General features: G+C 41.2%; 1 protein-coding gene across 2 annotated transcripts in view; it reads left to right on the forward strand.

Moving 5' to 3' along the window:
• PATJ (PATJ crumbs cell polarity complex component) overlaps positions 1–12,712 on the forward strand; it is a 156,322-nt gene continuing 143,610 nt past the window's right edge. The window contains exons 1-7 of one of the 2 annotated variants that reach the window (XM_075037253.1): positions 1–144; positions 4,856–5,101; positions 6,188–6,243; positions 6,326–6,492; positions 8,235–8,426; positions 9,816–9,955; positions 11,727–11,925. In XM_075037253.1, coding sequence (XP_074893354.1) covers positions 6,222–6,243; positions 6,326–6,492; positions 8,235–8,426; positions 9,816–9,955; positions 11,727–11,925 — 720 coding nt within the window. In that variant the 5' untranslated portion in view covers positions 1–144; positions 4,856–5,101; positions 6,188–6,221. The remainder of the gene's footprint in view (positions 145–4,855; positions 5,102–6,187; positions 6,244–6,325; positions 6,493–8,234; positions 8,427–9,815; positions 9,956–11,726; positions 11,926–12,712) is intronic. The other variant, XM_075037254.1, reaches the window with a different exon arrangement.

Consider the following 12,712-nt stretch of genomic DNA (forward strand, 5'->3'; position numbering starts at 1 on the left):
GGACGCGGTTCTTCGGGCCGCTGCCTCTCCCGCCCCCCCCGCCGGAGGGATGCGGCCCGGCCGTCCCCCGGGAGGCGGCTCTCCCGCCGCGCCGCCCCGGCTTCCTGCGCCGCAGGTGAGGCGCGATTCGCCGCTTCCGCCCAGGTGAGAGCCGGCGGCCATCGCGCCGCTCCGACCGCCGCCGCCGCCGCCCGCAGGTACCGAGCGGCGGGGAGCTCCCCCCCCGCCCCCCGCGACGGCGGCTGCCCCGAGCGCCGGCAGCCCCGGCGGCGCGGCCCCTTCGCCTCAGCAGCGCCCCCAGCGCTGAGGGGAGCCCGCCGCTGCCCCCCCCTTCGCCCCGCTCCTCCCTGCCCGGCTCGGCCCCCGGAGACTGGCGGGGGCGTGATTTTCGGGAGCGAAGGCCCCGGGTCGGGGCGGGGGGTTGGAGGCGGCGGGGAAGGGGCGGCTGTGGGCCGGCCGGCGTGCCCCTGAGGGGAGGCCTCGGCGCCCCGGGAGCTGGCAGGTGTGGTATTTGGGAGCGGGCGGGTAGAGTCAGCTCGTTGTGAGGGCTCCTCTGGAGGAGTTTTCCTTCCTTCTTCAGGCTCGGAGGCTCCGCGCTAGCGCTTGGTGGTGGCGTCTCCTCGGGAGAAGCGTGTTATTTTTTTTCCTACCATCTCCTCGCTCCCTCAGCGCCTGACCTGACCCGTATCTCGATGTGAACACCGCCATGGGCAGGAACACCAGCTTGCCCAGAGACTCCCGCCTCGAAGCCCCTTAGGTTTCACACACCGGGGGCCTCGGCGGCTCCCTGACACCCCTGGTAAAGGCTGGGGAGATCTGCGTGGCTCCCGAACGGTGGGCGAAGGCTCTCCGGGGGTGCGGGAGTTGTCTTGGTGGTGTTGTGCAAACGGTTTCCATTGCTTGGAGAGGTTCTGTCACGACGAGGAGAGGAGGCGCTGGGGAAGTAACGCACCGTTTGCGACGCCTTCCATCGGTGCCCGACAATTCAGAGGTTCTTAACAAAGCAGGTTTCTGCTTTATTTGGGGGTGATTAATAGGAAGGCAGTTCTTTTGCGTTCCTTGTGAGTTTTGGAAGCTTAGGAATTCAGCGTGGTTCCAGGTCTAACGACACTGTGCCCAGATGAAGTGATTTTTTTAATCGTGCACACCGTCATCATAGGGTACAGTGTCATCATCAACTTTAGGATTTAATGGCTAATTTCAGTAGAATATGACAATATTTAGATCTCAGAAACAAGTTTTCCACAAGCTTTGTGGGAATAGGTTTCTAAGACCATGTTATTGCTCCACGGAGAGTGTCTTCGGCGTGAGCTCACCTTTCTATTTAGACATCTGAGAACCCACACCCGCACTTCCCTAGAGGCTGAAGTCCACAGGAATTCAGGTTCTGCTTGTTAAAAGTTAGCATGCCTTGAGAGTGAGTAAGGCTCTTCTTGATCTGCATGGAGATTGGTAATCACAGATGCAGAGGTTTGTTTTGGTTTGTGTTTTTTTTTTTTTGCTTTCCTCATCTTGTGGTCACTAATTCTGCGTAACAACAGCACGCACTCCGTTTGTCCATGGAGTAGTTTTTTTATATTTAACAATATTTAGCTTTGACCTGCTTTACCCTGGAGATGTGTGGTGTATTTGTGTTTAGGTACTTGCAGCACTGTTCAGTTGTTTCCTTCTTTCAAGTGCCTGGAGCAGTCACCGTGTGCTCTACAGCACTTTTTATAAATACGTTAGCATTATGCAGAACTGAGCATAATGTGTAGGACAGCAAAATATCTGTTAGAACAGTGTTGTTTTTTCACAGTGCATAGTCACTTGATGGCGTGTAAACTGTATAATTTTTAATACCTGAAGTTACAGGTGATGCTGTGTTAGGACAATTTAGGATGAGGATCACACTAACAAATGCTGTTTTCCCTTTCTTTTACCTTTATCGAATTTTAGACTGTTTGGGCTGAAATTTTCCAAGTCAGAGATCTCTCTGATGTGGAAGATGATATGCACCATATCAGTCACTCATGATAACAGGGCCAGGAAAAATTACAACTGCATTAGTGCAGAAAGGTGACTTTGGATTGGGATGTACCCTTTGCGGTTCCTGTGGCAGACTGCTCAGATTGGCCATGTTTGAAGCCTTTGAAAAATAGCTGCAGCTAACACTTTTGAATTAAGGACTGGTGGCGTTTAATGTCCCGAAAGGTTACACCCATGCTGAGTGGGGAGAGCCTCCCATGAGGCAGGACTTTCCCTGCAGGCACATCTCCTGGAAGGACACAGGTTGTTGGAGGCCAAGTTGAAGGACATAGGGCAGAAGCGGTTGTGGTTGTTAGGTGTGTGGGGAGAAATGGGCAGAAGAATCTCTGCTGGCTAAACCGTGTGCTCCTTCAGTCCCCAGGAGAAAACCCCTTACTTCTGTCTTTCAGCAGCCCTTTGCAGAGGGCAGGTGTTTGCCAAGGCCACTGCCAGGGGTGTCATGTTCCTCTCTGGCTCTGGGATGTGCCAGGGTTGAGCACCCCGTGTCTCTGTGCAAGTGGCAAGCGTCTGGCAGGGGGCTGATGGCAATGGAAGACTTAAACCTTTCAGCTCATCTGATGACCTCTGCTGGCATCAGCATGGGGGAATTCCTTTTTTCTTAGTCTGCTTTTGAAGAAGATCCAAGTCTTAGGATTTCATACAAAACCTTATGAAACTTTCCCGCTCCCTATGATGCGTTGCGTTCAGCTCTTGAAAGTGAAGACAGTAAAAACCCAGATACACGCTGTGCTGGAGTGTGGGGTTTTTTTCTGATGTTAGAAAACACTAAACTTTCTGAAATTCCTTATTTTCTCAATGATTTTACAGTTATATTGGGAGTTGTGACATAAATTTTGAACTGAGGTTTGCAGTTTTGTCTACCAATAAGATAAATAAGTGGCTGTAGAAATCAGAGAATGGAGCTAAGGAAGTTGAATGCGGAGTGGGTGAACTGATTTTAACAAGACAAACCAAAGTGTTTTGGATCATTCTTCAAAATTATCGCCTAGGAATGGTCCTCCTAATTTAGCAACTATCTGTTGACACCCTGCTCGGACTTAGCATTGGTGTTGGGAAATTTTTTAACAATAAGCTGTTTGGGCCCTAAACATGAACAGCTCAATAGTACATGGAGTTGTGTGTTTCTCTGGTGTCCAAAAGCCAGTCTTAGAGACCTGTCCTCAATTATACATTACTTGAAAACTTTAAATTAGTTTATATTTTCACGGATCCCCTCATACCAGAAGGAGCTGTTTACTCTAAAATATAACACTTTTTTTTCCTCCCACTCTCTTTTTATGAAAGGAAGGAGAACAAAGAAATACTGAGGGTGGTTTTAACATATTGCACAAAAAAAATAAAAAAAAAATCATTAAAACCCATTGCAAGCTGGCTGGAGGCCAGCTTTGATCACGAGGAATCCCAAAGTGCTGTGTAAACTTGAACTGTTATTCGAACTGTACCTGAGGTCCACTTTGGCATCCACTGGCGCAGAGTGGTCTGCAGTGGCTCTTAGCGACGCTTTGGAGCAGCTCAAGCAGGAAGCTGAAACTTTCTTTAATCTTTTTTCCCTCTCCTTTTGCACCTCCTTCTCCAGGGGACTTCTGCGTAGATGAAGCCTAGAACTCTTACCTACATTTTTCTGCTTAAATTTTTCTTTCTTGGATCTGTACCCACCATCATAATTGCTATTGTTACACCTGCTGTAATGGAAAAAAGATTAACCTTGGAGACTATCAGCGCGGCACTTTGAGGCTGTTTTTCACTGATGCAGGCTGTTTCTCATGGTGCAGTTTGCCAGTGCAGCCGAGCTGCTGCAACTGCTAGCTGCTGCTGCTGCAAGGTGTGGACCCGCTTCCCCGGCACTTCTCGGCCCCCTCCTGCGTGCCATTGCTGGCAGTTGAGAGCTAACTGGGCAGAAAGCACACCCTACCAAAATGTGAAGGTTTTTTCTGCATGTTTAGCTCCCTGTTCCAGCTCACTATGGGATCAGATGAATGAGTGCAAGCGCAGATGGAAAGGGAAGAACAAAATGCATGAAAGAGGGCTGGAGAGCTGGACCAGCTTCTTGGCTTCAGCAATTAGATGGGCATGGTGCTGTCAAGTCACCATTATTTCCTGCCGTGCTGGATTTCTTTTCTGGGTTTAATCTTTTCTTCACCCTACTGCTGCTTTAAAGGTGTTTCAAGCCACTTTTCCTCATAGGAGTTATTTTGCATCCCTTTCTGATGTTGGTTCGCTTGCTTTAGCCTTTTTTTTTCTTTTTTTTTTTTCCTTCTTTTAACTGCTGATGTGAGGTAGAAGAACAGAGGAGGAAAGTGAATGGAGGGAAGTTAAATTGGGAAGAAAGAACAAATTTCCATATTCTTTGTCCTGTTTTGTTAAGATTCATGTAGTATTTTTAGTCAAGGAGGTTAAGTTTTGTCTTTTTGGTTTAGATGAAGACTCAGGAGTGTATAAGGAAATGGTATTTTCATCTGTTCTTCAGAATCAGATCTCAGCACAGAATCAAAGGCTGCTGTGCTCTTAGAAGTGTTTTATTTCAAATGGAAAAGAAAATAAAGCTGCAGCACTTACAAGAGTTCATGTGCATTCCTGAAAATCTTTCAGGGGTTGTATGGGTTTGCCGCTTCAACTCTTGCTATGAGTTTGATTTAAAATGACCTACTAAATCTGTTAATAGTCTTGCAAAGCAACTCATTTTGCTTGGCCCTGGGTGGAAACCATGCAAACCCACCGAGTTCTGCAGGAATTCCTCCAGGAGCCAAAGCTGCTCAGATACAGTAAAAGGTGCATAAATCTGAAATTGTGGTTTGTAACACACCTCCGCTTTTTTTTTTCTCATTAGGTAAATCAACTTAATCTGACTCTTTGGGAGAAGAGAAGCTGTTCACCTGCATAATTAATATTTCATTAAATATAACAGTGTCCTCCCAGAACTCAAGATGTTTTCAATGTGAGCACAGACAGCATCAGAGGCAGAGCTGAAAGGATCAGAGGTCCTGCTGGGAGTGCGCCCCTGGGATGTGCTTACCCTGGTATTACAGTCAGATGCATATGACCCTTTCTACTCTCAAATTGCAAGATTAAAAAAGTAAATACAGAGCTTTTTTAATATATCTATATATGACTATTTTTGTTTCAAAGCAATTCCAAATATATTATTCTGAAATTACACAGTTATATACTGGGTAGAGTTTAAATTATGTAAATTGTGCTATTAAATGGCTGACTTCTTTCAGAGGAGCTTGTACTAAGTGAAGAAATCTTGTTTCTCGTGTATGTTTTGGTATAACTGCCTTGATAGATTTCAGAATGACAGGCTCCACATCAACGTAATAACATGCAAGTAAGGGTACAAATTTATCATCGCTGCTAATTGCAAGTCTGTTGTTTTTATACTGCCATCTAGGCCTCAGCCCCAGTTGGAGGCCTGTTCTATTTGGCACTGTAGAGGAGCGTGATAAAGGATATTCTGCTTCTTAAAAGCTTGTCATGTACGTAGTAAAGAGAAAGGCAAGCTCATGTAGAAGAGAACAGGCTTCTTTCACCTGTTCAGCACTGGGGCTGTGATTAGAACTGACCTCCCTTAGGAACATCTTGGAATAGATCCTGCTATGCTGTCTCGTGAGTGGAGGGAACTTCATTGTTCTATAGGGACATGCAAGGTTTCACCTATATTGCCATGCAGCAGGGCTGACCTATTGTGATAAGAATGCTGTCTACAAATAATTAATTGGGTGGAAAGTATCTTCAAAATAATAGAAAGATCTTAACTGTATGTATATTTGAAAAGATTGCAACTTTAATGTCCGTATTAAAAAAAATTTGGTTGAACATAGCTGTGTCAGTTTTCTTGGCCCAATGTTTTCTTGGCAGGTTTTTATAACCTGCTATTTTACTCATATTTGAAAAAGAGTTGTTCATATTCCTTTCTGTGTGTGAAAGGAAAAGCACACAGAATAAGGAAAGATTTTTGGATGTGCTGAGGCTGCAGTGCAACTAGCTTGAGACCTTTGTTGAATACTTGGTGTAAACAGCAGGGGCTAGTAGTATATTTTATTAAGTTGTTATAGTTAGCTTAGTATTTTATTATTGCATTTATTGACTGTGTATCTGTTAGCATTCTGTTCAGATATATAATTTATTAATTTGATTTTTTTTAAAAAAACTCATCTAGGTTATTCTAAGTAATTCCAAAAACGCCCTTCAACATGCCTGAAAATCCTGCTGCAGGTATGTCATCTGAAAGTGATTACTTTTGTTACACAGTGAGAAATGAAGCTCCATTCCTAACATGTACTACTTTGTGGTGCAGATAAACAGCAGGTGCTGCAGATCCTTGATCGTCTGCAAGCAAAACTGTGTGAGAAAAGAGATTCCCAACATAATGAAAACCTGACTGTTTTACGTAACACACTCAGGAGCCCTTTGTTTAACCAGATACTGACTCTCCAGCAATCCATCAAGCAATTGAAGGAACAAGTGAGTGTAAAGTTATGGTTGTTGGTGTGATGATAACTATGGTGAACTTGGAACTTAAACCAGGGTACATAGGCATGTGTTAATTAGCGCACTCTCAATAATAAGCTGTAACTTGGTGTGAGTGAATGTTGGGCTTTTCTTGGGGCTTTGATTTTTTTTTTTATTTATTTATTTTTTGGTCGAGCTAGTATCTACAGAGTCACTACTGAAATAAGTGGTATTGCAACAAACAGGTCATGGGGCGATGTGCTTTGAAAGGGATGCAGAAGAGGCGGGCGTTGAGAACCACATCAGTTGGAAAAAAGCATCTGCAAAAGACATCATCTCTAGTGCTTTGAGTTCTGAACACAGTTGGAACTGGGATCCTTTGTTTTTTGTAGAAGCTAAATACTATTTATCAGCTAAATGGCAGCATCTTTTCTCCTTAAAAGACATCATCACTTAGTTCCTGCTGACTTGTACAAGAGTGGTTAACCTGCTTTGGGAAATAAAATCTAGAAAACCACTCCTGAAGATTTGCCAAGCTCTGATGCAGACATACCCAAGCTACCTTTAAAATGACTTGTCTTCAGCAGTGGAAGGAACTTGTGTGGATTGGTTTATAATGCCAACTGACACTTAGATTTTGTGGACATGGGCATCAGTGATGCACCTGCATGAACAAGTCTCACCATGCAGTTAGTAAAGTCAGGCATGCAAACTTAAGATCAGGGACTAACTTGGCATACCCTAAGCAGCAGTGATCCCTGTCTCTGCTGTTACTGCACCTGCCCAGCTGCAGATATAGTGGGGTGCGTGTCAGGGGGATGAGGCCACCTTGCTCTCGTTGCCAAATGTATTGCACTTGGTCCTACGTGGGTGGCATGGTAGTGGTTATGCTGTTCATTCTTCCTTCTTCCCGTGTTCACATAGGTGCTGCATCTGTTTCTTCCTTCTAAAGCTTGGGTGCATGTCTGCAAGCTATTAAAAATGTATGAAAATGCAAATATATCTAAGATCATACTTTATGACTGTGGCAAAATGGACTTAATTCCAAACATTCTGGATATAATCGTATCTAGAAAATTTAGCTTCTCTTGAAATTCTTTTTAAGCATGTCTCTCATGAACAGTTTCATTCAGGATGGGATTTTTCAGTTTACTATGCCACACTGGGAATATTTCTGCATTTCTTCATTATCTGTCAGGACTAGAAATTGAACTGCAAGTTCTAGCAATGATAGCATGTTCAATGATATTTAGTTTGTACCCTAGGCTCTCTCTGAGGAGAGATAATACAGACTAGGCCTTTGGCTCCTGAGTGACTAAGTGACTCTTAAAAAGTTTGGATTCTTGTGCCAAAATTGTCTAGGTTTGCCTGACAGTTGCAACAGTGCTTGACTGCCTGTTTAATGTTTGGTGCTTTTGCATGTGCTGTTTCTGGAATATCAGGGTGAAAAGAGGATAATGGGCATGGGCAGGGAAGAAATGTGAAAGAAATGGAGAAAATAAGTGGAGTAGAAACACAGCTGAAACATTCAGGGAACTTTCCTTCTGAAAAACAGTTTAAACTTGATATGGTAGCTTGTTATAGCTTATATATTAACATTGCCTAATTTATACACATAAGTATATTTGTGTGAATAGGCATATATGAACATATGTATGCTTGCTTCTTTGGCAGTCCTCACACAAAATGATATATGTGGAAATCTCTTCTTTTGTTTTTAATAGTTTTTCCACATCTTTGTTCCTTTTCAACAGCTGAATTATATGCCTTCTGACCGTTCAGTAGATTTTGATTTTACTAAGAGAGGGCTACTAGTGTTTGCTGACAAATCAGTTGCTGCTGGGAGCGTGAATACACCTTGCAGTTCGCCTGAACCCAAAGCATCTACCTTCACTCCAAACCTAGGAGTTAATGAATTTAACACAATCATCCAACAGATGGCAAAGGTAAGGCTCTCAGGTTTAGTGAAACAAACTTATTTTCCTTTAATGTCAAACTTTTTCTTGCAGGCTTTTGGAGTACATTTTCAAATATGCTCTTTTGCTGTGTACCTGGGAGTGTGGTGCCTCCTAGCCAGTAAAAGAGTAGAAGTGCTGAGGATAACATTTCCCTGTGAAGGATAATGTCAGCAATGGAAAGTGGTTTGGTGTGGTGTTTTGTTGTGGGTTTTTTTTTTCCTTTCTTTGCCAATTTTTTTGTCTTACTTTCTACCAAACACCCCAATGTAGAAAAGAAATTTCAGTTGCCAGAAAAGGTTTTTGGTATTTGTTTTGGTATTTGATGACACTTAATTGAAAATGGACATTTTCTGCAGAAACTTGTTTTGATGGAGAGACTTGTTTTATCAAGTACATTTTAAACTGGAGATGTACCAACTTTGTTAATATATGAACAGTGCAAATGATTAAAAGAACTGGCATGTAATATTTTATTTAACTCTTCATTTAGTATGTCTTAACTTTGCCAGACAGATACTGATTTCATTAACATGTGATGTAGCATGTACCAGATGCTTATGGAAGTTGTACAGGTGCAGACATCCACCCATGTGGGATTGGCACTTATTCCACAAATGTATTGTTCTGTGTTACTTTGAACCATTAATTTAATTGGTTAGTCATGCCTTTCTATATTAAGTAACTGTTGCTAATTGACTACCTTAATGTAGCTGTAATATTTTGAGCATAACTCTTCTTATTAGTGTGTCATTAACTCATCAGATAAAAGATTTAGCAGTAAAGGCTGCACATTATTTTGGATAAAACAGCTGTGATAGTAGTGCATTCTCTAAGTAATATTTCCCAGTAAACAACCCCAGAAACCTTGTATTAGAACTGAAAAGCAGGCAGTTGCAAAAGCAAACTTTTTTTAACATTAAGTGTGAAATTGCAGGGAGGGGAAGGAAATTAATTTCTTTATTTAAAAGCTGCAATCTTTTGAACACGTACCTAAAAATCAGCATTAAAAGCAAGGGGAGCCAAAAGACAAGTAATTTAGTTTAGCTATGCAGCATTTCCAGAAATCCCAAATATATTGCTCTAGACAGCACTTCGTTCATAGTTTTCATCCAGTTTGGAATTCATCTCATAATGTGAATGAAGTGTGAAAGCAGCTCTTAAATTCCCTGAGGTTTCAGAACCTCAGAGTGCTTGCATATCCAATACTCTGCTATATTAAAAATAATAAATGGAGGAGCTTTTATAGAAATAACATATTCAGTATTTTGCCTTTGTTTAGTCTTAGGAGGAGAATAATTCTCCCGGTGTTCATAAATTTTAAACTAGCTCATTCTATTGCATTAAAAATTAGTAAATCAATTTTTTCTGTTTTATTAGGGGAGACAAATAGAATCAATAAAGATTGAAAAGCCTTCTGTTGGAGGTCTTGGATTTAGTGTGGTTGCCCTTAAAAATCACAGCTTGGGAGAAGTTGGTATCTTTGTCAAGGAAGTCCAGCCAGGAAGCATAGCCGACAGGTGAGATCTTTATAATTGTATTGGAAAATCTCAGTATTTCCATGAAGGTAAAAGTCACGACTTTCATGTTGAAAAATCTATCAGACTAACATGTTTGGGTTATCTGGTGGGATATTTTGTTGGTGGTATCTTGAATTCTGGCTTTTCAGCTAAATGGACTCATGTTTTGAGGATCAGATTTTCAGATGAGTTTTAAATATCTGAGCCATTCATAAATTGAATTTCCAGAAATCATGACTCACTTAAGAGAATCTTGAGTACTGATTAAAAAACAAAAGAAAACTCAGAAAAGAATAGAAGGAAAATAAAAATTAGCCTCCATTTGAATTTTTATGCATCGTGTCCATGAAAGATTCCCCCCCGCCTTGTTTCTTCATTTATGTGCCTATGACAATGCCCTATTTATAGTTGGTTTTACTGTTTGTTTCCTGTGTAAATTTAGATCCACTTCTCCCGACAGATCCCTGCACAGATGTCATCATAGAATCAAGGCTTCAGGCAGTTTCTTCCCGTATTGTCTGTGGGTTTTCACCCAACAACAAAAGACAGAGCAATCCTTTAAAAATAAAATGTGATTGTAAAACCACAAGAGTTGGCATGAGACAAATGCAGTGCTTGGAATTATGTTTCAAGAAAATGTGTCTAGATTTCAAGTCATTGGTGTCACTTTTTAAATAACACATGTCAGGAAGTGCCAACACAGGATGACAAAAAGAGTGGGGAGAGGTTGGAATGATAATGGCTATGGGCCCACAGAGAACACACCAGAGAACACTTAAAGAAAAGCATATTAGGCTCTTTCAAAGTGGAGACAGATGGACTGATCCGGATGTCAAAGGAGGGTGAATATCTCACTTTAGGATTTGATGACCTGCTGCTCACTTTCTTTAATGAGAGAATCTAAAATACATTTAGTGCTTGAAGAAAGTGATTTCTGGGAAACATCTTAAACATCACGTGATAAAAAGGAAGTTTAAAATGCTTTAGTTAAGATGTGCAGTTATATTGTTTCAGAGTTTATAAATTTCCCCAGCATGCTTCCCATTTTGCTTCTGAGGCAAGATCTCCTGGAGACTTTTTTTGGATTCCTACAGAGCTTTGAAGGCAGTGTCTGTCTATGTAACAGTTTGGTCTCGTGCTCAGAATGAATATTTAACAAAGCAGATGAGTGATGGTTTCCCTCTTGTCACTAATCTAAATTCATCACTAGGGTGAATTAACTGTGAAATTTATATTCTCTTAAGGTATAAGTTGAACTGTATATTGCTTGAAGAAAGTTTGATGTCTGAAGTTTGATACTGTGAATTTTGAGTAAAGTATAAATATGCAGCTCATCAATCTTTAGATCAAATAATGATACAAAGCAACATCATAGCCTGAGTTGTGGGTACTTAGAGACAGTATCATGTGGTGCTAAACATAATGAAGAATAGTTCCTAGTTCATTGTATAACTACAAAAATACATTTTTTCTGCCCTGTCAAGAAATTATGAGGGAATTTCATTGAATTTTGAATAGAAGCAAAGGCAAAATTTGAGCAAATTCCTGTACCATTATAAAGTTGGAACAAAATATGGCTGGGCAGTTCAGTACAGCGTGGATTGCATGTAATGTGTAAGTTGGTGAAGACAGTGTAATAAGCAGATTTTTTTAATATATAAATATTTAACCTTGCATAACTGTGTATTTTGCATGTTCATATTTAAATTACACAAGCCTGTTGTGAAGTCACTATGCTGCATTTTAATATTGCTTTTAATGTTTTGTTAAGGGATCAAAGACTAAAGGAAAATGACCACATACTGGCCATTAATTGCACCCCATTGGATCAGAACATTTCCCATCAGCACGCTATTGCCCTCCTCCAGCAATCCACAGGATCTCTACATCTGGTTGTTGCTAGGGAGCCAGTTCAAGGAAACAGCAGAACTTCGGCTGTCTTATTAAGTGATATAAATCCACCTGAGACTGTGAGTTGTAATACTGTTAAAATACAGATTTTGAACTATGCTGGATATTTTTTTGCAGTTTTAAGTGTTTGTGTTAGCAAGCTTTACATATAGGGACTTTTTTCTTTAATCAGATTTTATATGTGATGACATTTCATTTGGACTGATCATGCAATAAGTATAAGGCTTCCATGGCAAAGCTGCGTGAAGTTGTTATAAAATAGATCCTGGGTTTTTATAGGATAGCAGAAGCTTTAAGTAGATCAACATATTCTTAGCAGCAGGGTCTGTTCAGCATGGGCTGGGTAAAGCATTTTACAAGTATCTCCGGCTGAAACCTACTTGTGTTCAGCAATTAAAGATGCTCTGATTACATCTTAAAAGAGTGTAAACATAACCTATCATAAGCACTGCTTGAAATATCCCAACCAATTTAAACTTTAACTGCTCAAAACAAAAAGCCTTGTCTTTGTTTTTAAAACAAACAAAAAGTATCAGTTAAAGAACCTCTCGATCCCTGTTTAATTATCAGGTTCTTTTTTATCTACAAATTTCATTGATTGTGAACCCTTTTGTTTTCTTGAGGAAGGAGAGATTGTCACTGGAACATGTAATAAGCTAGGGCTGAACTTCCATCTGTGTTCAAACCATATGGTCCAGGTGGCTTCACTGAATTTGGTCGAACTGTACACCTAAATCCAGGGTTTGCAATATTGGAATCTTAATTTATTATGCTAGTAGGTTTTGATGAAAATCTGGTTAAGAGCAGTGCTTTTCCTTATTCTCAGTAATTATTTCCCTCATGATT

Source organism: Buteo buteo, chromosome 10, assembly GCF_964188355.1.
Source record: "Buteo buteo chromosome 10, bButBut1.hap1.1, whole genome shotgun sequence".
Lineage (NCBI taxonomy): Eukaryota > Metazoa > Chordata > Aves > Accipitriformes > Accipitridae > Buteo > Buteo buteo.